This window comes from Thunnus albacares, chromosome 18 (assembly GCF_914725855.1).
Source record: "Thunnus albacares chromosome 18, fThuAlb1.1, whole genome shotgun sequence".
Lineage (NCBI taxonomy): Eukaryota > Metazoa > Chordata > Actinopteri > Scombriformes > Scombridae > Thunnus > Thunnus albacares.
Genome location: NC_058123.1, coordinates 16,586,822 through 16,613,065, shown reverse-complemented (window position 1 = coordinate 16,613,065; position 26,244 = coordinate 16,586,822). Strand labels below are relative to the sequence as shown.

Sequence of the window (26,244 nt, the reverse complement as noted above, 5' to 3'; positions counted from 1 at the left end):
CAACTATTTTCAAATTTATCTACTGTACATGCATTTGTCACAGACTGGAAACATTTGTATTATTTGTTGGTAGGCTCTATTTACAAGTCTGAATCACGAACCTGATAGTAATAAACGTGATAGTGGTTTCTGAGCTTAAACCGTAACATTTGAGGTTTCAAAGTAGTGAAGTGAATGTGTTTTCAGCAGTCATACACTTTAACACATGCACATTAGAGGTTGTGAAAGCCAGATAAGACACTTTTACTTCAACTTGAGGAAGTAATCCTTTTTAACAGCGCCTTTATAAGGACACCCACCTCTGCCCTCAAGCTTTACTGTTCCTCATTTTCACCATTTTCTCATCAGTTGTTGCAAATAAACTCTCAATATAAAAAGATCATTTCACAAAATTAAAGGTCATAACATGTAAAGTATGTTTAGATTAACTCATGCGTGTGAATTTAATGCGGAACCACTCAAATCTGCTTTATAATGATACAAAATACTGTACACAGCCAAAAAAAAAAGAACATGTGTGAAGCAAGAGTGCAATTTATTTGAAGGGTTTAAAAGAGAAGCTCAACAACCAATCAGACTCCTCAGTATGAACTATTGAACAGGGTATAGGAAGAAAGTGGGGCAGGGGGATCAGTAGGTATGAAGTCAGATATAGTTGGGGGTATTGCAGAAAATGAGAAAAAGGCACTTTTACACATTCAGCAACCACACTGACAACTCACTTCTAATCGTTTAAAAAATAATAATTTAACAGAGAAAACGTGTCTCCTCAAAACCTCCACAAGAGACCATGTAAACAGGCTGGTTTCTCTGTACAACACCAACCAATCATCTGTCCCGTCTGCGGATGTGATAGAAGATGCAAACATATTGTGTAAAAAAAAAAAAAAAAAAAAAAAATCTTTGGGAGGTCGAGTCATTTCACGTGATGATCACTGACACCATGATTAGGATCAAACATACTCTCAGCTCTCAACTCTGTGGCTCCCCTGAAGTTTCTCTGTAGTACACTGAAGGAACCACAAGGTGATGCCAAAAGAGCCAAACTATAAAAATGAGATATCAGTGTTACCAAAGTAGTGGTGAGGAGGGGGGGGGGGGGGGGGGGGGGGAGTCTAGTATCAGTGTTATAGATGTATATGTTGGGACACAGTGCCACCTAGCTTCATGCTGAAAACATTGCAGACACACTTAACTGCACATAGCTCAGATCAGAGACCAGCTGTGGTGAATTTAAAAGTGAATAACAATCTCACTCAGGCTTGAAGCCAGTTTAGCTTAAAATCTGCAATTATATTATGCAGATACACATCCAGGAGTAAAGCCAAAGTGAAGGACAACTTGGGAAGCATTCAAAAGGCATATATACTGTGTATCCACAACTTCTTAGGTTCAAATCTGGCCAAGGCCTCATTCCACTCTTCATATGTATTTCCTGAAAGTAAACTCTGCAAAAATATCTTTAAAAAAAGGACAAAGAGAGGAGTCAAGAACCTTGACATACTCCGGTTGTGTCAACTGAACTAATCAGGAAAATTTAGACTTGTGCCATCTATCACCCATGGTTTAGTAGACCAGTCCTGGTGTAACGAATGAACAGGTTTTTAAAAACAAATAAATAAATAAATTAAAAGAAAGGCTTCAGCTGCAGCGTTCATTCAGGAACCACTGTACAGCCCAAGAGAAAATGTGCGATTCCAGTGGCAAATTCAAAATCTACAAGCGTTACGTTACATATCTGATCCCGCATCGTCATCTGTACAAAACTGACTACTATACCATGTCTTACATTCACTATGCTGACTGAGCGCTGCCTCTTATGTCTTTGTCTTGGTCTGTCTGTGGCTCTGCTCGTTCATTTTCCACTTGGGGGTGCAAGGTGAGGCAGAAGGTGTTAGGACCCTAAACATGTACGACTACAGTAGGTGGAAAACCGTTTTTAGATACAAAAACTTGTCACACATTTTTTCAGTTGTCCTTCCTTGCTGGTCAAACTGTTAGGTCCCACAATAGTCAAACACCATTCTATAAATTATTTCAAGTACAGTGTCGCCATGGGATAAAGGCAGCCCATGCCCAAAAGGCCACTGAGTCCGGGTTTCTCTGTAGCTACACCCAGATTCAGTCTCAAGAAGGCTGAGCGCTGTACCTTTATCTTGGTCAGCAGAACATTGACACATTTAACATCATTTGGAACATTCACATGACATTTAAACCAACAAAATAAATTACAAAAATGGAGTGATTTCATTGTGCAGCCCAACATAACCACAAGGTCATTAGCAGCTTCTGACTTCTCTGTAAAACGTCAGAAAAAAAAATGGCCTGAAGGGACAGCACAGAGAAGGAAATTAGCAGATTTTATCTCGCTCGACAAAGTGTATGCTCAAATCAGACAACTGGCATTTCTTCTGAACAGAAATGTAAAGCAATCTTCAACCTTATTTGTGCCATCAAATTTGCAAAAAATGGAAGGGGAAGGGGGAGGGCTGTGAAGAGAACAGAGTTGATGTTTTTGTGATGGGAAACCATTATTAGCCCAACGAAGTTAGGTGGTGGGAAATGACATAAAGCCATTAAAGAGAAAGCAACAGAAGATGCCAGCCGCTTGTCATTACTACAACTCTATAGAGATTGATTTAAAATGGAGAATACTGGCAAAACACCATCATTACTGGTAAATACTAGCATGGTCCTGTTGGACATCTGCTATCTAACAGTTAGTCCACTCTCTAACAGAAACCAGACGACCATTAATTATGCAAAAATGAGACAAGCCACTAGGATACAGACAAATATGAGGTGGCAGCACTGCTCTAAACCGTAAGCACAATTTCTCTCATAACTGTATGTCTAAATAACATGTCTGTTCCATTTTTGCCTTGGCATCTGAAACTGTTGTTTTCTCTTCAAGGATGTGGAAAATACTGAGTACTGAAGGGAAAAGGGCATCTTTCCATTTAGTAGAGGCTGTGGTGATGTGGCTGTTTATGAAGAGGGAGAGAAAGAGAAGGAGGACGGAGGAGGGAGGCAGACAAACACATAGGTTTCTCTGTAGTACACCTAAGGCCCACTGGGAGAATAAAGGAGGGGTTCAGTATTTGAGGTTCTTGGGCACCTCCCATGAAAAGACATCACGACCAAAGTGACCATAAGCTGCTGTGCGCTGGTAGATGGGCTTCTTCAGGTCAAGCTCCCTGTGACAGAAACAAAAAATATGTATAAATAAGCAAATAATCTAAAGCTAAATTAATTTTGTAAAAAATAAAAATCTGAAAATGCCAACAATGGGAATATTAACTGCACAGGGGTCATCAAGCAATATTTGTTGGCAAAAATCTGAAAGTTGACACCACATACTTCACGATAACTCCTGGACGGAGATCAAAGTTCTTCCTCACAATGTCCAGCAGCTCCTTCTCGTTCTTCTGGGAGGTGCCATAGTGGAAGATGGAGACAGAGAGCGGGTGGGCAACTCCAATAGCATAGGCCACCTAAAACAGTTTACAAACACAGTTTAAGCTCACATATTAGAAGTTGCACAATCCTTAACGTTTTTTCAACACTGAAAATGTTTATAATTTCTATTCTGGATTAGAAAAACAACAAAAAGAACAACTACAAACATGAATTCAAGTGAAAGGAAATATGAAAACTAAGACCAATAAATCAGACAGGGTAATCTATCAACATCAGTTTACCACAGATAAATCAATAACAGCTGCCATATGTGAAAATGTCAGTACAGAAAAGCCAAAGACATGTTCAAAGTGATCTAGAAACAGTGTCTCCATTGCATAGTACACAAAAAAGCACTGACAGATGTATTCTTCAACTGTGGCCAATATATTGTTATTTTTAAACTCAAATATCAACATCAGCCTTCAAAAACTAGCATCAGTAAGTCTCTATTAGCAATGTAAGGTCTAAAAAAATACAATGCCCAAAAAAATCTAATTCAGAACAGAGGAAACTAAGTAGTAACGCACACAAACAAACAAACCAAGGAAACTAAACAAAACCATTTATTTGCTTAAAACAATACACCACCCATGTTTCCTTGCTTTGTACAATTAGACAAATCACCTGCAGGCTTGAAAGGCAGTTGTTTAAAGTTGGTAGTTTTCTGTTTCACAGTAAACAGCTGCTGTAGTCAGTCAGAACCCACATTAATTACAATGTACCGCAATGACAACATGTTTTCACAGCAGGAAAACATACCAAAACATCTGAAAAAATTCTAATCGTGACAGGCTGGTGCGTGAGCGTTTAATGGAAGCTGACCACAGCTGCTGCTCTTTGTGAAGTAGGAAAACTATTAATTTCTAACAGCCACGTTCAAGCCTTTTGGGAGGAGTATCACTTTAACACAGTGAACTGTACACTCACCTGGACCAACACACGCCTGCAGAGCCCAGCTTTCACCAGAGATTTCGCCACCCAGCGGGCAGCGTAGGCAGCAGAGCGGTCTACCTTTGTGTAGTCCTTTCCAGAAAAAGCTCCCCCTCCGTGGGCCCCCCAGCCTCCGTAAGTATCGACAATGATCTTACGCCCAGTCAGACCAGCATCACCCTGTGGGAAGTTACAGGCATATTACCCAGAGGACTTTGAGGGCTCGGAATAAAACTGAGAATAACGTGTTCAATGAAATTTTAGTCTAAATCCCCCAAACGGTTAACAGATGCAAGTTGAAATTTTAATTTGCTGAGGTGTTTATGACAACTAAAGAGGGACAGAGAGATGTTAAAGAAGTTCTGTTCTCACCTGCGGTCCCCCAATGACAAAGCGGCCACTGGGCTGCAGGTGATAGATGGTGTCATCATCAAGGTACCCACTGGGAACCACAGCTTTCACCACCTGTTCCTTCAGACAATGACGCATCTCATCCAAACATACACCTTCATCGTGCTGCACGGAGACCACAACGGTGTGGACACGCAAGGGCACCATGGCGCCTCGATCCTGTCTGTACTGAACAGTCACCTGAAGGACAAAAAAATATATAATAAAGAATAAATATTTAACAAGAGTTTAAAGTTTGTTCCACTTAAGATTTGTTTTACTTCCAGGGTGTCAGAACCTTTCACGTTTTCACAAATACATTCAATACGGCTTGTAGAAACACACCCTTGCCTTAAGTAATCTATATAATTGTTAATTATAGTTAAATTATTCACTGGTTTCAATTCTTAAATGTGAGGATTTGCTTTTGCTTAATCAATAATGAAAATAATCTTTACTTACAGCCATAATGTTTAGTAGTAGCAGTATGTCTTTGCACACCATTTTAAAAATTTGGACAAAAACAAATCGAGCCCAGGAAGTAAGAAAACCTGCATTAATAGTGTTTTATCTTGTAAGTAAAGCAGATGGACTGAGTGGATGTGGAGGCACAGTTTCCTTGTCTTACCTGAGTTTTGGAATCTGGTCGGAGCCATGGCAGCGTTCCATTTCGGCGTAGTTCAGCCATTTTGGCATTCAGCTTATGGGCCAGGATGATAGTGAGAGGCATACATTCCTCTGTTTCATCAGTGGCATAACCAAACATCAGACCCTGTGAGAGGTGCAATATGATCAGTATCAAATTACAGCATGAATAGAGGTCAAACTGATCACAAACTATGTTACCATCACATTTCTGGCTCAAAGTTACCCAGCTGTGGAGGATAAATAGATAGATAGCTTGGCCAGACAGGTAGAGTACTTTATTAATCCTTAAGGGAAATAAAAGTTTTACAGCAGCCACTTGACATAAATCAAATATTAAAACAATAAATGTAAAAGAAACAAATACAATTAAAAGCTAAATTATATACAATAATTAAATAGACTAACTGAAATATTAAAAAATAAATAAAAATAGAAACTACTACTTCTATTACTATTTGCTGAGCATGCACTGTTCAATGATGTTAATATATTATAGTATAGTACACTGTACATTAGTGCAAGGAATTAGAAAAAGATACACAAACATAAATGTTCACACGTATAAACCATCACTGACCTGGTCACCGGCTCCCACATCCTCTTCTCTGCGATCCAGGTGAACACCCTGAGCGATGTCAGGCGACTGCTGCTCCAAAGCCACCAGCACATTGCAGGTCTTATAGTCAAAGCCTGTGGGATGGGACAACTCAGCCTCAGTGAACTGTTTCACATGCCGATCCTCACCCTTTAAATATGTGTAAATTCTCTGGCAATTTCAACTTAATCTGCCTGAATCACGTGTGAACAAACTACATGAATCAGGTCTGTTTAGATTTGTCTCTTCATCCACGTACAATAGTACAACATCAGGAAATGAAGCCATTTAATTAACTGTTGTTGTGGAGCTGAAGACGTTTCCTCATTCAGCCAAGGTGGCATTCATTGTAGCAGTTTTGTAAGAAGGTGATGCACACTGGACCTCGGCATTTTTCCAGGAATCTCTCTGGTTCAGCCTGGAGGGTCAGAGCATCCCCTTGGGGCAGGGGTATTACTGAGACAGGATGTTTGAGCGCCATGTTTTCCTGTTTGCATTTAGAAAGCTGCTATTGTACAACCTCCTTTACATTTTTCCCCAATGACCCAATCTGGGGGACAGGACATTACGTAGGAAGGGCAAATAACCTTCGGTGCCTTTGTGACAGGTAGCCTGAATCTTTTAGGATATCAGCTACTTAGGCTGTGTAGGAAATTCTCTATAGTGTGTCAGATGGCAAAAACCACAAAACTATCTCAGACACATCTCAAGTAATTACTCACATCCGTCTTTATCTTTATTTTTTGCTGCCTTTGCAATGCATGATGGTACTTGGCTCTTGGTTAGTGACCATCAACCATTGTAACGATAGACAATACTATCATTACTACTATTAATCTGGAGGAAATGCCTAACAATCCATGTAACTGATGAAACTCTTTAGCTTAGGTTGCATGTTTGTTAATGTCTTTAACTGCACAAAGCTCAAACTGAACTCACAGTTTCTTAATCTCATTACTGTACCTTTGGAGGAGTCGTCGTAGCCAATATGCTTGACTGCCTCCCTGACGATCTTCTGGTAGTCAACATTGGCCCTGGAGGTGATCTCCCCCGCCAGAAGGATCATCCCCGTCTTAGCTACAGTCTCTGAAAACACAATGAGTGTGAGAGATGAGAGTCAGACTAAGTAAAGTAGGTCATTAAGAATAAGGAGGTGAAGGTGAATTGAGTACACTGGCTGACACACTGAAGCAGGTTTAAGTAACATGCTGACAATTCTTACATTTGTGTTTAGAATAATTATACTTGATCGACATTAAGAAAACTTGTTAACTGAGATTTTGATACAAGCAACACAAGTACTAACAGTATGTTAATTTAAAGATACTCTACGTTGATCATGTACGATGAAGCAACAACATTAAACTTGATGCAGGATGTGAACTGTTAGTCTGACCAGTAGCTGCACGATGTCCCACATGGGTATGTTCTGTTTAAAGGCTTTGTAATCTCATTGATATAGAGGTATGGTAGTGTTTAACGCCCTGTATCACTAGTTTAACAGACTGTCTAGCCAACTAGAGCTACAATGATTAATCAATTAGTTGATCAACAGAAAATAAATCCCCTACAATTTTGATAATTGATGAATGGCTTTGAGTCATTTTAAGAAAATATTCTGGTTTCAGCAAATGTGATAGTCAAGTGATTATCTTCTATATCTTCTATGAGTCTATGGACTATTTGTCAGGACAAAAGACATTTTTGGTTGCATCGTGGGCTTTGGAAAAGGACGATTGACATTTTTCACCATTTTCTGACATTTCAAAAAAGGTAAAATAATCACCAGTTGCATCTCTAAAGCCAACATCTCGTTCTTCCTCCTTATCCCCTCCTTCCTCAACTTCATGCTCCAACACTTGTCACTCATTTTTTGACAAGCAGGTCTACTTTGTTAAATAGCCTAACGCTGAGGTAAAGCCCCAAAACAAACAGCAAATTCAGCTAATTTGCAATTTAAACATCCAGTCCATTAAAGATTCTATTTCAAGCTTTCTGAAACCTGAGAGCTTTTCCTGCTTTCATCACCTGCAGCTCTGATGTATTCGCTCAAAAATTAAGGTGCCAGAGAACACTATAAAAATGATAAAAGAGGACTTTCAGCTCCTGAGTTTAGTTCCTGGGGCTCCTTAGTACTTGGCACAATTTGATTAAAATGGGGCTATACTCCACAGGAACCATAAGATACATAAGAAAATATTTCTCAACAGAGGAGAGAAAAGATGCAATAAATAACACAAGTGTACCTGGTCAGATCCAATTTTTTCTTTTGCCAGATGGCTCAGATTGCAAATGCATGTTTCAACAATAAATTAACTGTCACTCTGTAAAACACCAGCCCTTCAAAGACTTACCACATGCTACTTTGGCATCAGGGTCTTGTCTGAGGTGTGCATCCAACACGGCATCACTGATCTGGTCACAAATCTTATCTGTGGAATAAAACATAAGTATTATACAGAACTCTTGTCAACTCTCATCATGGTTGTGCCTCAGTTTTTCTTATGAGTAAATATGCACACATTGTAGACGTATTACGTCTTGATGGATTATCCACCAAGCTGAGCTTCACTACAATCAAATGGTTTACACTCTTGGCAACAGAAGTGTTATTAGGTTGTTGGAAGGACAGGTTGTTTTACGGATTGTTTTACTGGATGTATTCCAGTTTTTGATCAACTGGAGCATTAACTGTTTCCATGCAAGACTAATAAGAACATATTAGATTCATTTTATTCGAGTTCAGAAATGGCGCATTTGTTTTACAATGCTCATACATACTAACCAGAGTTGTGTTTTCATCTCTGGTGTTTTAAAACCCAGATAGTGCTAAAACCTCCGATTATACTGTGATACTGAACTTGCACCCATTTCATGATGTAGCTTTTTTTTTTTTTCTTTAAATCAGAGTTGGTTTGACATAGTTTCAGTTCATTCAAAGTATAACCAAAATGGACAAACAAAACAAAACAAAGCAAAAAAAAAACAGGCTGACAATAGCATAAAACAGTCACAAAGAAGGTGTGGTGTTAAAATTCAATGAATGCAAACTTAACACTTCCAGCATTAAAATGACTGATTTCTAGAAATTATTTAAAAATATAGTCGCTGGTGGTACCTCAGTCGGGTTTTAACATAAGACAGAGTTGGCCTGAATCTACATTTGGAGTTTCTTTGGCATCTTTTCTTTCTGCAGGCCTTCACCTCACAGTGAGGGATCCATAATGGTACAGACAGCCATCTCATGGGCGTCTACAGGTCTAATGATGACTGATAAGTGATGATCTGAACCTCACTGAATAGTAGTTTCCACACCGGGAGCTCTCCTTCTTGACAGTCATTCCCTCCACACACTCATTCAGGACTTTGTTACAACATCTCAAGGACAGCTGAAGCTGTTCAGATGCGTTAATACAAAAGATTTTATTCTTTTCTTAAATACAAAGTGTAAAAGAACACTTTAAAAGATCATTATTTGTATCAAACTCTGCAGGTGCTTCTACTGTCCTGTAGCTATAAAGTATGTGGATGTGACTACTTTACTCCTACAGTTGAGCAGCAGCCCCTGCAGTACCTATATTTAGGAATACTGGTAAGCCTATTATCTGCGGCAATGGAGCTGCCCCCACTGCCCCACTGTAAGACTGAAAACTGCAGTGTATTGTACTACAAGCTGTTGAAAAGCTCTGTAATCTAAACGTTGTTTGTGACTTTCCATGTCAAGGTGCAGTTTTTAAAGCTCAACATGTGTCACACTATATCTGTGTTCTTCTGAAATAACAACATTTCATTGTTAATTGTAAAACAACAGCTTTTTACTTGCTTATGGGCAGATTTTAAGACACTTTAATGAAGGCTTGTCAACTGAGAAATTTCTTTGGACAGTCCAAGGTTCATTCTACATTTTTTATACAGTAGTAGTTTAATACAGACAATATTAAGGTAATTTAATTCTGAATGTGGTCTGCCAAGTTACCTGGACATTTCTTACATTGACCAGATAATAACAAGCCTGAGCACATGTCACATTAATTAGTTAGTAGACACTGTAATGATGCAACACACAGGGACTTTACAACTGCCTGGGGCCCCCAACTAAAAGGGCCCCAAACATCTATAGAGTTATTATGATGTTTAGATATGAAAAATATTGAATTATGTTACTATTCTGACTTATAATACCCCGAAATAACTTACAAAAGGCCCCCAAAGAACTACTACTTCAGAGGAAAACGTTGTCCCACTACGTTTACCTGACAGATAATTGTTACTGTTTATGTTGCAGATTCAGATTTCCCTCACAACATATAACAAATAAAATATGATGCATTATTATGGATTAAACTATCCAGCATTATGTACGAATTAAAAGCTCCACCTTGAACAGACATTAAGTAAATTTAAGTACGCTGTGCTAATTACACCTCTCACCCGCTTCACTTTTAAAGTTACTATGAAGAACTTTCATTTTGTGTTGATTTTAGCGCCCCCTGTGGACAAAAGCAGTGGTGTTTTCCCAGAGTGAGGACTGCATTTCCCATGAGCACCCCCATCTCGTGTTGTAAAGATCTTGGCTAGCGCGTGCATTTGTTTTGTAAGCGAGTGAAAGAAAGACGCTACTTATTTTTAATACTATTTTTCTTTTTTAAACACAACTGTTTGCAGGATGCATAGTGATGACATAATCTATCTATTTGTAGCTATGTAAGATTAACAATTGTAATACAACTTTGTTGTAGTACCGTTCATACACCTAGGTTACATGTAAGGCTGCATTCACCACCAAATCCGGCAATGTGGCACCTTCCTGTAGGGTTGTCCTTGCTACACTGTCACTTGCTCTAGTCATTCACTCTCCAGCTAGCTCGACCATCGCTGCTCTCTCTCTAGACAAGAAGCCTAACTTTACTTCTAATGCTATCTAATGAAGAGAAATGTCCCCCTCACGTTGTAGTAGCGTCTTTGCACTACCCCGTGCTACAATGCTACATGTAATGTAAACATAGGCTCTTCCAGTCTAAGTATCGTAAATTGTTTCATCTGATGTTGTGGGGAACCCGAACTGCTGGCAGGCATTTAGAATAACTATATAGAAATAGCCAGTCTTCTTCCTGATGGTCTTGTTTGTTTATTTTGGTCATATAGCATCAGAGGCATCATGAGACTGTTTCATAACAAGTTAAAGGTTGTAGTGACTTTAAATATAAATCTACATACAGGACCTCTATTTTCACTATGTGGTATTTATAGTTTTAATTAAGGAAAAAAGTTTTAAGTACTTCTTCTACCACTGCCAATACCAACATTCCCAGTTAGGGTGAAAATAAAGCAAGACGGCATTTGAATGGGGCCCCCAAAGTCACTAAATCCGCCCCTGGTAAGGCAGTATGGTGGTTAAGCTATCCTGTCTGAATAAAATAAAGACCAATTACGGTTATAACCGGCTGCATACACAGCTACTGTGGGCGTATATAGACAAAGCATGTTGTGAATTTAACCGTGAGGTTATCTGCATGTGACTGACAGGCACCAACAGTCTTTAACTAAAGTGATGCAGCTTTAACAGCTAGCAGCCGCTAAAGGTGCCACTTAACTCCCCCCAAAATGAATTTCCTCAGCCTAAAAAGCCTATATATGGGTTGTTGTTGGGTTATGGAGGCTAACCTCACACTGTGTAGACCCACTTTTTAACAGAGCTGCCAGAGGTACAAAGAGGATGACTTAGTGGACAGATAACAACATGCCCTTGTTTGAGAGGCTAACAGGCTGCTATCAGGATAATTATATTGGTAAAAAGCGTATATTATCTCCCACAAAGACAGCTACTAGTTAAAACTTACCGGGATGCCCTTCTCCGACTGATTCAGACGTGAAGAGGAAGCAGTCTTCATCAATGAGCGAGTTGTTATGGAAACCGTTCAGCTGACCGTTCATTTTTTTAGCCAATAAACACGCTGTTAGCACACAAGCTAGCCGTTCAGATAACGGGTCCTGCTTTACAGTTCAGTGACAGCGGACGGGTTTTCAAAAAGCCTTTTAACCCAAGGTCTCCTGCTCATAAACACACACACAAAACACAACACGGCCACGCTGCTGTAGGTTTGAGCTCACCCGGTGGAGTGCACGGTGGGTCAGACTGACAGCTGCTCTACTTATACGGCTCAACAACTTCTCCAGACCCCTCAAGTCGTGTCTCTGCAGCCAATGTTGCTGCTGAGCACAGACCATGTGGTGCAGATGGGCGGGCTGGAGAAGATGCCCCTGAGGTGAAACTACTAAAAACCCCTCAAGTGATGACCACCTGAACAGCTGTCTTATGTTTACATAGTAAGTGGCTCTAACTTTAGGACATTTATAGTCCAAGAATTCAGTTTTTACACCTAATTGAAGAACCTGTAGAAGACAGAAGTATTTCACTATTTATTTAGATAGATAGATAGATAGATAGATAGATAGATAGATAGATAGATAGATAGATAGATAAAGCAGGTAAAAGAAATAAATGCAATTAAAGTCTAATTTATATACAGTAACTATACAATAACTTGGTACTGTGGAAAAACCCTGAAACACTATAATACCCCACTACCTACAAATTAAATATATTTATTTTAGTCTAAAATACAAAATGTGCAATTCATTTCACTCACTACTGTATATCTGAACAGGCTGTATATACTGTACATAAGCACCTATTATATGTATATAAATTAACTAATTAATTCTTTTTTTTTTTTTTTTTACCATTTAATATTTATCTCAGCACTCTTCACTTCTTTGCAATATTTGTGTCCTGTTTACAGTTCATAGAAACTGTTTCACCTGTATGTAGTTATAGTTATTCTTGTATGTGTAAAGTATACTCAGCCAATAAAGATGATTCTGAGCTAACTCAAATATAAAAAATAAATAGAATAGAAACATTGTTTATGAATTGTCCATTGTCAGAATTGAATGTAGTAAATATTAATACCTGAATAATCTACGCAAAGCATATACATATGATAACAGCGGCATATATAGACAGTACCCAAATGAGTCAAATCAAATCAATATCCTTTAAAATAAGTCTTTTTAGTGCCAAATTCTATCTTTTTGTTATGATCCTTCCACCGCAGCTGAGAAAACACTGTCCGTCAAGACACAAAGAGGGAATTTTATACTAAAAGGACTGTAAAGGTGGAGGATATCCGCTTTATTTGACTAACTCAGACGGCTGAAGGTTCATATTTGCTTTACATAAACTTTTAAATACATTTTTGCACAGAAGGAGGCTTGTGGATTTTATCCCCCATCACTTACACTGTAAGTGCATTAGGAAGGGATCTTCTAATGGTCAATATTTACAGGAGGAATGATTACCGCAAGGAAAACCTGTTTCAGTGCTAATGTGGGCACCTGAATCTATCCTTTAAAGTTTCAGTATTGAACTTATTTTAAGGATTTTTAAAGACCTGAAAAGGTGAAATTATTCAGTATTTCACAGGATTTATCAGATTTATCCCTAGACCTCATGGTATGTGGATAGGGAACCACTGAACCTCCATTTTCTTATTTTAAAATCATACCAGGAAATATCTCATCCACTACCAAACTTAATAGAAAGTATTTGTTTCTGCTCAACATGTGGATTGCAAACCCTTAGTGGCAGTTGTTTGAGTAGATTTCCACTGATGATGCAGTTGACACCAGATGCCTTATTTTTGGCTGTCTGTCAGATAAAAACTTATTATTCCTGCAGGGAATGATTGCAGCTTGTTGCGCCTCTTCTCCATGGTGTCTGTCTTTGGTTTTAGATCCACTCACTAATCCAAAGAGTAATTATCTTGATTACAAACATCAAGGCAATCTATAAACTGTGCACACTAATCTGTACCTCTGTAGAAACCTCAAGATGTTCTTTGTATTGATTTGACAATTTTCAGATTCCTTCATTGCATCTATCTGTGACACAAGTTGTTTTCTATCTGCTGCTGTCCTGTATCAAAGGTTCAACTTATAGACTTTCCATCCAGACTATCCCATACATACAGATGCAAAGATGGGACAGAGTCATTGTTTTAAGCCAGAGGCACGTGTCAGTCTTGGATATGAAATCCTAAGTCAAGACCAAAAGGTCCTAAACAGGTCATTGTCCACCTTTCACTAACTTAAATGCCATTTGAAACTGTTAAATTCTAAAGATTGTTAGATTTTACCATTTAAAAGCACAATAATCAGAGCTATCTTGGCATGATGTTACTGTGACACATTTGTAATATCTGAGCTAAGTGTTTTGCATGTTCCCATTTGCCACACTCACACATTCAACATGTATTTTTTTATCTTTGGGGTTGGGGAGAATATAAAGTCTTTCCAAGTCAAACGCCTGAAGCCCAAATGAAGTGGTGAATCATCAGTTTTTTAAGTTTGTCAAGTCAAATATACGCTTCTCCCCGTGTGCGTGTATAGTGGTGTTTATCCAGTAAACTGTATTTTTTTCGGTTGTTTTTCAGTTTGTTCTTTTTATTTGCACATTCACACAATCAAATAACAATGTTTTCCTTGAAGCAAAACCTGAAACACATTAGCCTAAACATCCACTCACTGAGCTCTATAGAACAGGGGCTGTATTCACAAAGCTGCTAAGAATAAGACCATTGATCGAGGATTACTTTTCAAGTCACACAGTCACATATAAATGGTAGATTGACTGAAGTGGTAAAATGCTCTTTCGCTACTCTTGGTAACATTACATTCAATTTATGAATACAGACCAAGAACTATAGAGTTAAATTTTTACACTATATTTCACACTTTTAATTTATGGTTTAACACATAAGCCTATACAAACACCCCCCCCCACACAAACACACACTCACACACAGCCACAAACAAACACACTCTCTCTGTTGTGGACTTTGATACCATCAATACTTCAGATCCAGGGTCCTTACTTTGATACAAGACTGTTTACATGGATCCATATTGCTGTCAATAATAACTGGTCACATCCGCCACAGATTTACTCTGACTTTGGTTTCACATTCAATATGTTTGTTTACGTATGATATAGCTTATGAGTCTATAAAAGCACTTGTCACTGGGAGTCCAGACACATCTTTGACTCTGAGATACACACAGTGTATGAGATGATGGTAGATTCAGAAACAGAGAGCTGCAGGGCTACAAGGCGGAATGTTTGCAAACTACATTACCAGTCATTAAATGTGCTGCTTCTACGAGCACAGTGACAGTGAGGGGTCAGATCAGACTCTGGATGCATGGGTATTGCCATCGTTCTCCTCACTGAACCTCCTTTTTGATCTATTGATGTTTTATATTCTATGAAGTGTCTGTTTCCCCTGCTTTTCCTATCTGTTTGACCCCTGTGGGGCTAACCTGAGCTGGTCTGTGTTCCCCTAAGATGGCAGCAATCAGGGCCTCTGGTACAGTGACGCTGCCACCTGGAGACACGGGGCTTCGGGGACTGAGTGGGCTGATGGTGGGAGACGCAATAGCGTCAGGGGAGACCAGTCGCTCCTTCTTAGCGGCAGAGCAGGGTGAGCGACTACGTGTCTGGGCATCTTTGGAGCGGGGGCAGAGGCTGAGGCCCTGCAGGGACGGGAGGGGTTTGGATGAAAGAGCTGGAACAGCAGGGCTGCGGCTACGGCGAGTGCTATGGTGGTGTTTGCTGGTTTTAGGGCTCGGGCTGCGGGAGTCTGGAGCCAGCAGAACCAAGGTGCTGTCATCCTCAGAGCTTAAGTCTGAGCTGTCGGAGCGCCGCGCGGTGGGGCTGTGGACTGGAATCGTGATCTATTGAGGATGAGAACTAAATGAGCGAAGGTGCTGAAAGGTTACACTATACATGTATGGTCACATACAGTCACTATGTGCACTTTTGCACATAAGTACTGGAAGTCCAAGAAGAAAGTTTTAGTCCACACACTTATGGCCATGTACACACTACCGGTCAAAAGTTTTAGACCACCTCTATTTTTCCAGTTTTTATTAAAATTTACATAGTTTAATGTCTCAGTGTAGAAAGAGATCATGGAAGCCTTTTATTTAACAAAAGTTAAATAGTAAACTCCTCCAAGTAGCCACCATTTGCAGATATAATAGCCGAACACACTCTTGGTGTTCTTTCTACAATGGAAATCAAATGTTGTTCCCAACACTGTTGCAGAAGTTCCCACAAATGTGTCACACACTCTGTCCAGTTCATCCCAAACCAGCTCGATGACAGTGCTGGCCGTTCCATGACTTGAAGACTACTGTCTTGTTCTTTTCTTCTAAGGTAGTTCTGACAGCCGGGAGGTATGTTTTGGATCATTATCTTGCTGTAGGATGAACCCATGACTAGACGTAGACCAGAGGGTGTTGCACGGCTCTGCAAAATGCTGTGGTAGCCCTTTTGGTCCAGGGGGCCGGTCATTCAAAAAGAGCCCTGGACCATCAGGCTTCCTCCTCCATGCCTTCATACAGACACCTGTAGGAACTGTTTGCATCAACTTTCAAGGCTTAATTTACATCCATCGCTAAACTTTTTTTTTTATTATTTCTAGCAGTTTACCTCTTACCTTTGTACCATTTAAGGTTATTCACTGGACTTCTGACCGGTAGTGTACTGTATATACAGTGCTGCTTGAAAGTTTGTGAACCCTTTAGAATTTTCTGTATTTCTGCATAAATATGACCTAAACGTGATCAGATATTTACACAAGTCCTAAAACTAGACAAGGTGAACCCAATTAAACAAATGAGACAAAAAAACATTTTTTTCATCTTTTTCATTTATTCATTGAGGAAAATTATCCAATCTTACACATTTGTGGGAGGCAAAAGTATGTGAACCCTTGCTTTCAGTAACTGGTGTGACCCCCTTTCCCAGCAATAACTTCAACCAAACGTTTCCAGTAACTGTTTATCAGCCCTGCACATCAGCTTGGAGGAATTTTAGCCCATTCGCCCTTCTTTGCATGAACTACATGCTTCAGGTCCTTCCACAGCATTTCTTTAGGATTAAGGTCAGGACTTTGACTCAGCCATTCCAAAACATTATCTGTCTTCTGCTTTAACCATTCTTTGGTAGAACGACTTGTTGTTTAGTGTCGTTGTATGACCCACTTTCTGTTGAGCTTCAGTTCACAGACAGATACCTTGACATTTTCTTGTAGAATTTGCTGGTATAACTCAGAACTCATAGCTCCTTCAATGATTGCAAGCTGTCCTGGTTCAGATGCAGCAAAGCAGCCCAAAACATGATACTACCACCACCTTGTTTCACAGATAGGATAAGGTTCTTATGCTGGAATGCAGTATTTGCTTATCGCCAAACAGAACGCTTCTCATTCAAGCCAAAAAGTTCGATTTTGGTCTCATCCATCCACAGAACATTGTTCCAATCACCTTCTGGCTTATCCACGTGGTCTTGATCGAACCGTGTACGGCAGCAATGTTCTGTTTGGAGAGAAGTGGCTTTTTTCCTTGCAACTCTGCCATGCATACTATTGATGTTCAATGTTCTCCTGATGATGGACTCATTGACATCGACTGTAGCCACTGCAAGAGAGACCTTTAGTTTCCTAGACGTTACCCTGGGGTCCGTTGTGGCCTCCTGGATTATTACACGCCTGCTCTTAATGTGATTTCTGTTGTCCGACCACTCCTGGGAGGGCAACAATAGTGTTGGATGTCTTCAATTTGCATTTGATCTGCCTGACAGCCGACTGGTGGAGTCCAAACTCTTCAGAAATGGTCTTGTAACCCTTTCCAGCCGAGTGAGCATCAACAACTCTTCTTCTAAGTTCCTCAGAAATCTCCTTTGTTTGAGCCATGACACACTTCAACAAACCTATGCTGTGAAGCTCAGAGTTTGACGGTGAAGACCCAGATTTCTCTTCTTTTAATAAGGCAGGGCCTCCCAGACTCACACTTGATTGCCATCCCATTGATTGGAACACCCAACTCTAATTTCCCCTTCAAATGAATTGATAATCTTAGGGGTTCACATACTTTTGCCATGCACAAATATGTAACATTGGATCATTTCCTCAATAAATAAATGAACAAGTGTAAAGTTTTTGTCTCATTTGTTTAACTGATGTCTTTTTATCTAGTTTTAGGACTTGAGTGGAAATCTGATCATGTCTTAGGTCATATTTATGCAGAAATAGAGCAAATTCTAAAGGATTCACAAACTTTCAAGCAGCACTGTACGTACATCCTTCATAAATATACCATAAGAAGCAGTGAGATAAATACTTTTCCTCTGAATCTTGTTACCTGAATGGGTGCTGACAGTCCAACAATGCTGTTCATATTATTACTGTAGTAACCCAGGATGTATTCACAATCATCTCTTGGCAAATCCTCCTCTGAAAATGTCACCTGGTGGAGGGAGAAACAGAAAGAAATTAACCCTGAGTTCAGTTGTGGCACAAAATAAATGCGTGAGTTTGAGTTTCTGGCACACCTGTGTCACATGCTCTCCCTTGGCCCACACGTATGCCTGGTAATCTTTGTGATGTCTAAATCCAACCTGTGCAGAAACAAAGACATTATGGCCATAAGCAAATTTATCTCAAGCTCATTGAGAGAATTTAATTAAAACTCTGCTCTTTACCTTGTATATCGCGACCCAGTCCCATGAGCTGCGCTGATAAGTTGATGCCACAGTGAACCTGACTGTGGCATCAGAGACTTTACACCACTCCTTGTTCACCTGCAGCTCCACCAGTGGCATATCCACCTTGAATGGGAACTAGAAAAAAGAACGCAAGGCATAGAAGGAGAAATAAAACATAAGCAAGCATAAACAAACACAAAGAGAGATGCCATTAGGAGATTTGGTTGCAGCATATTTGAGAAAATGTGTAAAATATCGTCTCACATGCAGTGTAAACAGAGCAGAAACAGGCTTGTGGTCACTGATGGTGTAGCCCATGTGACTTCGGTACGTGTGCTGCGTCACTTTAGTTGCCCCACCCAACCACGAAGTGAGACCCCGCTGCAGTGCTGCATTGTGGGTAGGAACTGGGGAGCCAGTGCGACGGAGGCGCCAGAGGATGCGATCTGTCCAGGCTGGCTTCCTCTTCTTAGCACTGACAGAAAAGAAGCGAAAAGGGACAGATGGTCATCGTTTTGCTTTATAGACAAATAAAATCTGCTGATTGTCATGGAGACACCTGAACAAACCTGGTGTCGTACGTGTGAGTGCCCACATCAAACTTATAAGTAGGTGGGAATTTTAGTGGTCCCTCCATGAAGCCTTCCAGGATGGACTCTGTGTTTTTAGCCATGTTGAGCTGCAGAGTAAAAAAAATGATGGAAAAAAAAACAGAAGAGGAAGTCATTCAGCCTGACAGACTGTTGATGTTCCATTTGTGCTACAACGCCCTCTGTTGGTGTGGTCGGTGATCAAAAGACAAACAGGTGGTGTAAATCTTTCCAGAAATATCCATCTGTCTCTGTGAATGGGTAAACGTTTTAAAATGCTGAAGGTGACTCACCTGATCTCGCTCCCACAGCAGAGGCAGCTTACTGCTGTCGATGGCACATTTCACCACATGGATGTCATAGTCTTCAATGCGGAAATTTAAATCCCCAAACCAAAACACGACACTGTGGACAGAAAAAAACAGGCCCTTCATGTACATGAAGAAGCAAGTAGAAATCCAAATAAATAAACTCATGCAAGATTCTGAGATAAATGTAGCATTTTGTTGGTCAAATACAGTGTTACTTGTTACACATGAAAGGTTAAATAATAAGGCTTTAAGATCATGTCATATGGCCTCCTAAGATGCAGCTGAAGCAGATGTTGCAATTTCAATCTTAAACCTTAAATCTGTTCACAAATTAATTTGTGCATTTGTGTCATTAAACCATTGATTTTGACAACCGAGTGATGGTGTGCACCTTTTTATGGGTGTAATATGTACAGGTAATAATATCTAAGAATCACGCCACCCACTCATGGTCCAGTACACCAGTGGCCGTCCCTCCTTCAAACTGCTGGTGCTGCAGGATACTCTCAAAGTCCTCCATCCGCTGCTCCAGGTTCCTCATGTGAGCTGGCAGGTGACAGTTGAGGAAGCACACCGGGTGGCCAAATATTGTCATCCTCGCGCTGACACCGCCTTTGTTCCCCTTTGAGTGATGGAAAAGGGCAAAAGGAGGACACAGGCAGAAATTGAATCCTTATGCTTAACATCTTTAAAATAAAATTAAAACAAAACCCTGGCATGTATCAGCTGCATCTGTGCTCTGGGACAAGGTCGGGATGGTTTTTTTTCTGCCACTGAGTCACAGAACCAGAAAACCAGACGGCCTGCTGCTGCACTGACCTCAAAGAGAAGGAGACTGCACCAGCAGCAGCCAGGGGTGATGCTGACATCAACACGCATGGGACGGTCACACACTGACATACACACCCACGCATGCACGCGCTTTGCTGGCAGGAAGCCATCCCCTCTTCCCTTCCCCCCCATCCCAACAAACCCACTGGCACAAACCCACCACTAATTTTGTAATAAATCTCAGACAGCAGCTCTCTTCAATGCGTAGCACGTACCCAATATCCCCCAAGTCCTGTGCGTGTACTCTCTCTCTGCACACCTCTGAGAAATGGAAGATGGCAGAATTTAGAGAAGACCAGCAGCAGCACTCCCTGCATTCGCTGGGATGCCACCTAAACGAATAGGACAGATGAAAATATCAGTTACATTTATAAAATACCTTAATTACTGAATGTCTTATATGAGCGGCAACAGACTGAACTCCTTACTGACCAAAACATATCCAAAGGGACTGAGTGTGTCCATGCAAAGCTCGGTCCACTGGTCTGAGAAAAGAACATCCTTCAGCCGCTTGTTTATCATGGAATTTACTTCCTGGAGTCTGAAGAAAGTAGAGAACTATCATTAACAAGCAAAGAGGAAACGGTAATAGAAGGACAGTGATAGGTAACAGGAGGGGACGGATCAAACTGAACACAGATGACTGAGAGAGTGAGTGGGCACTCACGGCTGTCTCTCCGTCACTGCTAAGCCTGGTGGGAATATTTGCTTACCCGATGATAAACATGTCAACACTCCCATCTGAAACATTTGGTCCGAACAGAGAAGTGATGTCATCTGGCGGGACAGCTGAGCCCACGTTCCATGTGACGATGTACACCCTTTCAGAGGATAGTGACAGTGGAAATGCCGCATTAGGTTTAAGTACTATATACTGTAAGGCAAAAGAGAACATAATCTGTGCTGTAATCCTCAGAGAAATAGCTTTCGCCGCTGTTTCTGTATATAGAAAATAAGATAAGCACAATTAAGTACCTCTTTGTACCTTGATGATGACTAAGTATTCTGTGTGTGTGTGTGTGTGAATACATAGGAGAGAGAAAAAGAGAGAGATGGAGCTAACTGTCCTATCAGCCAGACTATTTCATTACAGAAACACGTCATTGGGGCCACAACTAATTATCCTTTAATCTGTTGATCACTTTCTCAATTAATCAATTAATAGTTTTGTCTATGTCAGAAAGTAGTGAAAACTGTCCCTCAAAATTTCCCAAAATCCATGTTGATGTCAGTTCAAATGTCTTATTGTTCGACTGACAGTCCAAAATACAAAGATATTCAGTTTACTCTCACATTAGACAAAGAAAAACAGCAAATATTTACATTTGAGAAGCTGCAACAAGCAAATACTTGTCATTTGTGCTTGAAAAATTAATATAAAGAAAGTGGCCAATTAATTTTCTGCACCCTTAGCTTCACAACTCATTACATCTGGATTGCTGATTTCTGCCATTAAAAGAAAACTGTTCTATTAATAGATACACAGATACGAAGATAGATTTCCAGATCCTGAGGGTAAATTTGCAGGGTCAAATGATGAATTTAATGTACCATGAAGGTCTTTTTGAATGTTTTAGCACAATAACTACAAATCCAAACCATATTGTAGGTTTTTAAATTGATTTCCTTCATTCCAGACAGCCATTTGTTTCCATTCATTTCAAAAGAGAATGAAAATCAACTTACAACAACCTGAAATTAGGTTGAGATAATCCATCACAAGGAAAAGTCACCTTCATTCACTTGTTTTTGTCTTTTGTCTTGTTCTGTTATTATTGCATGTTAATGCAGTTCTGAACACAAGACAACTTTCCCTGTTGGTGAACGGCAACATTTTAATGTCAGAAATGACAAAAACTTTTCAAAATGTCCTTGTTTGCTTATTTTTTGTTTACAGGATCTAATTTCCAGAACACTTTTCAACAGCAAATTCTTCATTTCTAATGTTGGACTATTGTTTAACAGCCCTCCAAGTCCAATTTTAAAACAGAAACTGCTCCCATTTGTATTACGTGGTGACAAGGCCAAAATCCTGTCAATAAAATACAATAAATGTAAAATATACAGGAAATAAATGTAAAACATAGAGGAAATAAATGTAAAATATAGAGGAAAACACAATCAGTGAATTATATTTTCCATTCAAGTTGATTTTCATACGATGCTGAAATGAATGGAAATCGATTGTGGCCTAAAAGGAAGTTTCTGGGATAAAACATCCAAAAATCACCAGAATGATCCTTGATATAAAATCTGGATCAGGAAACATGTCTTTGACAGTAGGACGTTCAGAGGTTGCTCCCATCTGAAGACCTTCAGGCATATTTTATCCCTCATATAAACACTGTTCCACAAATTTAAACCAAGTAGCCTTTGTTTATGAGTGAGGAACAAAACAAAAGTATGCCTCTGGGAAGTCTGCCAGCAGAATGTGGCTGTGTCACTCTGTCAGGATCATAAAGCTCTTAGTGAAATTTGAAGCTTTGATTCATGTGACATGGTCTGGCATACGTCAGTTTGCTTACAGTAACTGACTGCAAGACGGCTTCTGCAAACTGAATTTAGACAAAACAGGGAACGATATTCATAATTATTTAAAGCCATGTTTGAAACGGCACAGCCTAAGTCATCTAAAAATGTTTTACCTGAAGTCATTGTTATCTCCACTTGTCTTTTCAGACTGCACTTGGCTCTGTGTGGTGCTCACAGGTGAGGGGCTCCTCTGTGGCTGAGGACTGAAGCTGGGTTTGGGGCTAAGGCTGGCATTGGGGCTCAGGTAAGGCTGAGGGCTGTGGGGACGTTGAGGACTGTGAAGAGGGAAGGAGGACTGCGTTGGGGAGTGCGGCAGGACGTTGGGACTCTGAGGTCCTGGGATGCAAACTGGAATCAAATCTATTTCCTTGGAGGGTTCTAATGAGATTCGGGTCGGCTTTGGAGCAGGTTTAGTTCCAAGAGCAGTCGGTCTGGGCCGACTTATACTAGCCAGTGTTGCTGGAGTGGATCCAGACTTTGCATGGCCTGACTGCATTTGATCTGTCACTTTCATAGGTGCAACCGCAGCCTGAACTGGGCTCAGTCCAGACTGTTTCTTGTGCACCTCTGATGGGCTGATGGGAGGCGGTTTCTGGATTGCGAGCTGTGGAGGTAAGACTGGACCATTGAATGCACAGGGTCTGTGTTGCACTTTGGGACCACAAGGGTCTGTGCTGATTTGTTTCTGCTGCACGTGATCCATTAACCTGCAACAGACAATATGTGAATAATTATAACACAACCTGATTCTTTTAAGTGTTTGAGAGAAAAGACATTATGAGATTTAGTGTAGCTTACATAAAAATGAAACAAGTGGCTTTTGTGTTCTTTGCCCTTCACAATGTCGTGAACCTGTCTTCACTTGAGGTCACAAAATCTCTAAATTAACCAGCGTGTCCTTGATGTTCAGGTGAAAGAGTACAAAGGATTTGCCTGCACTGAGCGGAAGCTGAGAAAATGCATCAAATTATACTGAGCACCTGTCCACATGATGGTCCCCAAGCGTCACTGATGATGATGTTACCATGAGTTGGCAATTGGGCTGAGGAACTAACTTTGGACCTCTGTCCTGGATTACATCGCTGTTGCCTAGCAACGTTAATTAGCCCCTGACCCTTTTAAAAATCAAAAGACAGAATTGTTGGTAGTTGTTACGGAATAGGATCGCAATTTAAGTGCTTTCCTTTCTCCTTTTCCTACATACCCACCAGGGAAACTATGTACCATGAGCTCAGACAGACAGATACATGAGATGGGACACACAGCTGCAGATAATGGAGCACATCAGACAATGTCAACAGATACTATAGGTCCAAAGGTAGAGGATGCCTGAAAAGACAGGACAAGGGCCTCCCACCATTTTGTTTATCTGCCCTTCCACACAGACATTATACACCTCTTTCAATTATTCATGATATGCAAATTGGGATCTGTAACAGAGAATTTCATGTGACCACAGTAGTATCCCTGAAAAAAAAACAGCCCTAAGTGATGGTGACCAGACATGTTTGCATTAAAAAAATCACTTTAAAAGTAAAGTCCATGATCCCGCAGGTCTGATGAATGATAGCTCCATTATCTACAAATAAAGAGGTCCACGGAGCATAATTTTACATGCAAAAATAACAGAAACACGTAGCTGCGGCGCACAGACCTCGTGAAAACATCTGTCTTACCTTTCATGCGTTTTCTCTTGTTTGTTTATTTGTTTATTTAATTTCCAAGGTGAACCGCAAAGGTGATCTCACAAATCCACAGAGAGGAAAAGCATCAGTCACCTTTCTTGTCACGCACGTCAATCAACGCTAAATACAGGCGAGAGTAAAATCGATGTATGGTCCAGAGAGAGAGAGAGAGACAGACAGCCTGCAGGAGGGATGAGACCCCGTCGGTAACCGGGGGACAGCGAACGTCTCCGTCACGGTGCAGACCGCGCAGCAGCCGGGCTGTCAGGACAGGAGGCGGTCACGCTTGATGTGTCCGGACTCTTGCATGCTGATGTTTGTAGGACAATATAGCGGGACAGCTGATTATACCTCATCCTACTTGATATCAGTGTCTATATGGCAGCGCAGTTGGCCGGAGCAGCTGTGCACTTCTTCGGCCAGCATCCCGCCGCATGTACCTCCTGCACACCGACCCATCACGCACACTCACAGTGCACCTCTCTCTCTCTCTCTCTCTCTCTCTCTCTCTCTCTATCTCTATTTTTCTCTCTGTCTCTCTGTGTCTCTATGCACTCTGGGTAAAACATATGAGCACCTGGGGGCGGGCAGGAAAGGCACAACAAAATATCAGTTGCCAAAGTGCAGCCAGACAGAAATAACTGAGCATCTGTACTAAGAGTGACGCACTGACATTAGTGCGTCACTGATAGGGAGAATTGATCAGCATGCCAATAATTAAATTTCAGTCTGGCAAAAGCTACCCTATGTGCTCAGGCTGTGACATCTTTCTAACAGCTGCAGGAGGCTGTGCACTCCAACAATTTAATGCAGTCGATAATAAAGTGATCCAGCAATTAATACTGTCTCTGTGATTTACATTAGGTCAGAGCTCAAAACATGATTATATTGAGTAGAACTAGTGAATTAGTTATAGCTAGTTGGTGAATAAGTGAAGCTTAACATGGTAGGAAAAAAGTGATGTGTTTAATGTTTTAACTGAATCATAAAATAGAATAAATTCATGTTAGAGAACATTATTATATTCTGTTAAGTTAGAGTAAAGCTTAATAACAGACTTAAACAGGTGTTAATGTGTTCGACAGTGGTTCATTGGCTTTGCACTTCAATGCCACTGAAATTCTATCTGTACAGTTGTATTGTTCTGCTCTGCTCGTGTACTTACCCATAATGGCATTGTATTCTTATTTTATTTATTTATTTCCCTGTTCTATTTTAAACTCTGACACTATTTTCCTTTGTATTCTGATGCAGCTGCTGCTGCAACATCTGAATTTCCCCCCAGGGGTTTTTAGTTATGATGTTGTGATAAAATTAATCAATTTAAATTTTCAACTGAACAGCAACAGTCTGAAGCCTAATAAGCTTCCTGAGACTTGTGTGTGTTGTGCTCATTATATTGTTCTGATCCCTGATATACAAGGACTGGGACAAAATTTCAGGCACATCGTATAATATATTGCAGTGAGGTGCTACAAAAAAACATTTTACAGCCTCAAAATGACCTTATTATTTACTGCAGGGCTGTTTGTAGTCCTACCAAACATTCACTATAGCCTGGACTGGCCTTTGAGCCAGCTTTGTGATTATGATAATAGTAGCTGCAGTATGCAACCTCTGTGAGATACACATTAGGTACATAAATCATTCTGCACATAAA

General features: G+C 40.3%; 2 protein-coding genes across 3 annotated transcripts; both read right to left on the bottom strand.

Annotated features, from left to right (window-relative positions):
• Positions 1–518: 518 nt before the first annotated feature.
• On the bottom strand, positions 519–12,249 carry mat2aa (methionine adenosyltransferase II, alpha a). Its single transcript, XM_044333972.1, has 9 exons — positions 11,866–12,249; positions 8,380–8,457; positions 6,989–7,111; positions 6,008–6,120; positions 5,411–5,554; positions 4,765–4,983; positions 4,390–4,572; positions 3,361–3,494; positions 519–3,197 (listed from the first exon to the last, which is right to left on the bottom strand). Exons 1-9 carry the CDS (start codon positions 11,957–11,959, stop codon positions 3,095–3,097), a joined length of 1,191 nt encoding a protein of 396 aa, XP_044189907.1. The 5' UTR covers positions 11,960–12,249; the 3' UTR covers positions 519–3,094.
• Positions 12,250–14,516: 2,267 nt separating this feature from the next.
• Positions 14,517–25,318, bottom strand: LOC122968929 (phosphatidylinositol 4,5-bisphosphate 5-phosphatase A). Of its 2 annotated transcripts, none has more exons than XM_044334470.1 (13): positions 24,576–25,317; positions 23,013–23,606; positions 21,081–21,188; positions 20,800–20,908; positions 20,583–20,699; positions 19,983–20,158; positions 19,519–19,630; positions 19,205–19,314; positions 18,900–19,110; positions 18,633–18,770; positions 18,483–18,548; positions 18,293–18,397; positions 14,517–15,820 (listed from the first exon to the last, which is right to left on the bottom strand). In XM_044334470.1, exons 2-13 carry the CDS (start codon positions 23,600–23,602, stop codon positions 15,350–15,352), a joined length of 2,313 nt encoding a protein of 770 aa, XP_044190405.1. In that variant the 5' UTR covers positions 23,603–23,606; positions 24,576–25,317; the 3' UTR covers positions 14,517–15,349. The 2 variants fall into 2 exon arrangements, with proteins under 2 accessions (XP_044190405.1, XP_044190406.1); XM_044334471.1 differs by lacking the exon at positions 14,517–15,820 and adding an exon at positions 15,838–16,496 and having other exon boundaries at positions 24,576–25,318.
• Between the last annotated feature and the right edge of the window lie 926 nt (positions 25,319–26,244).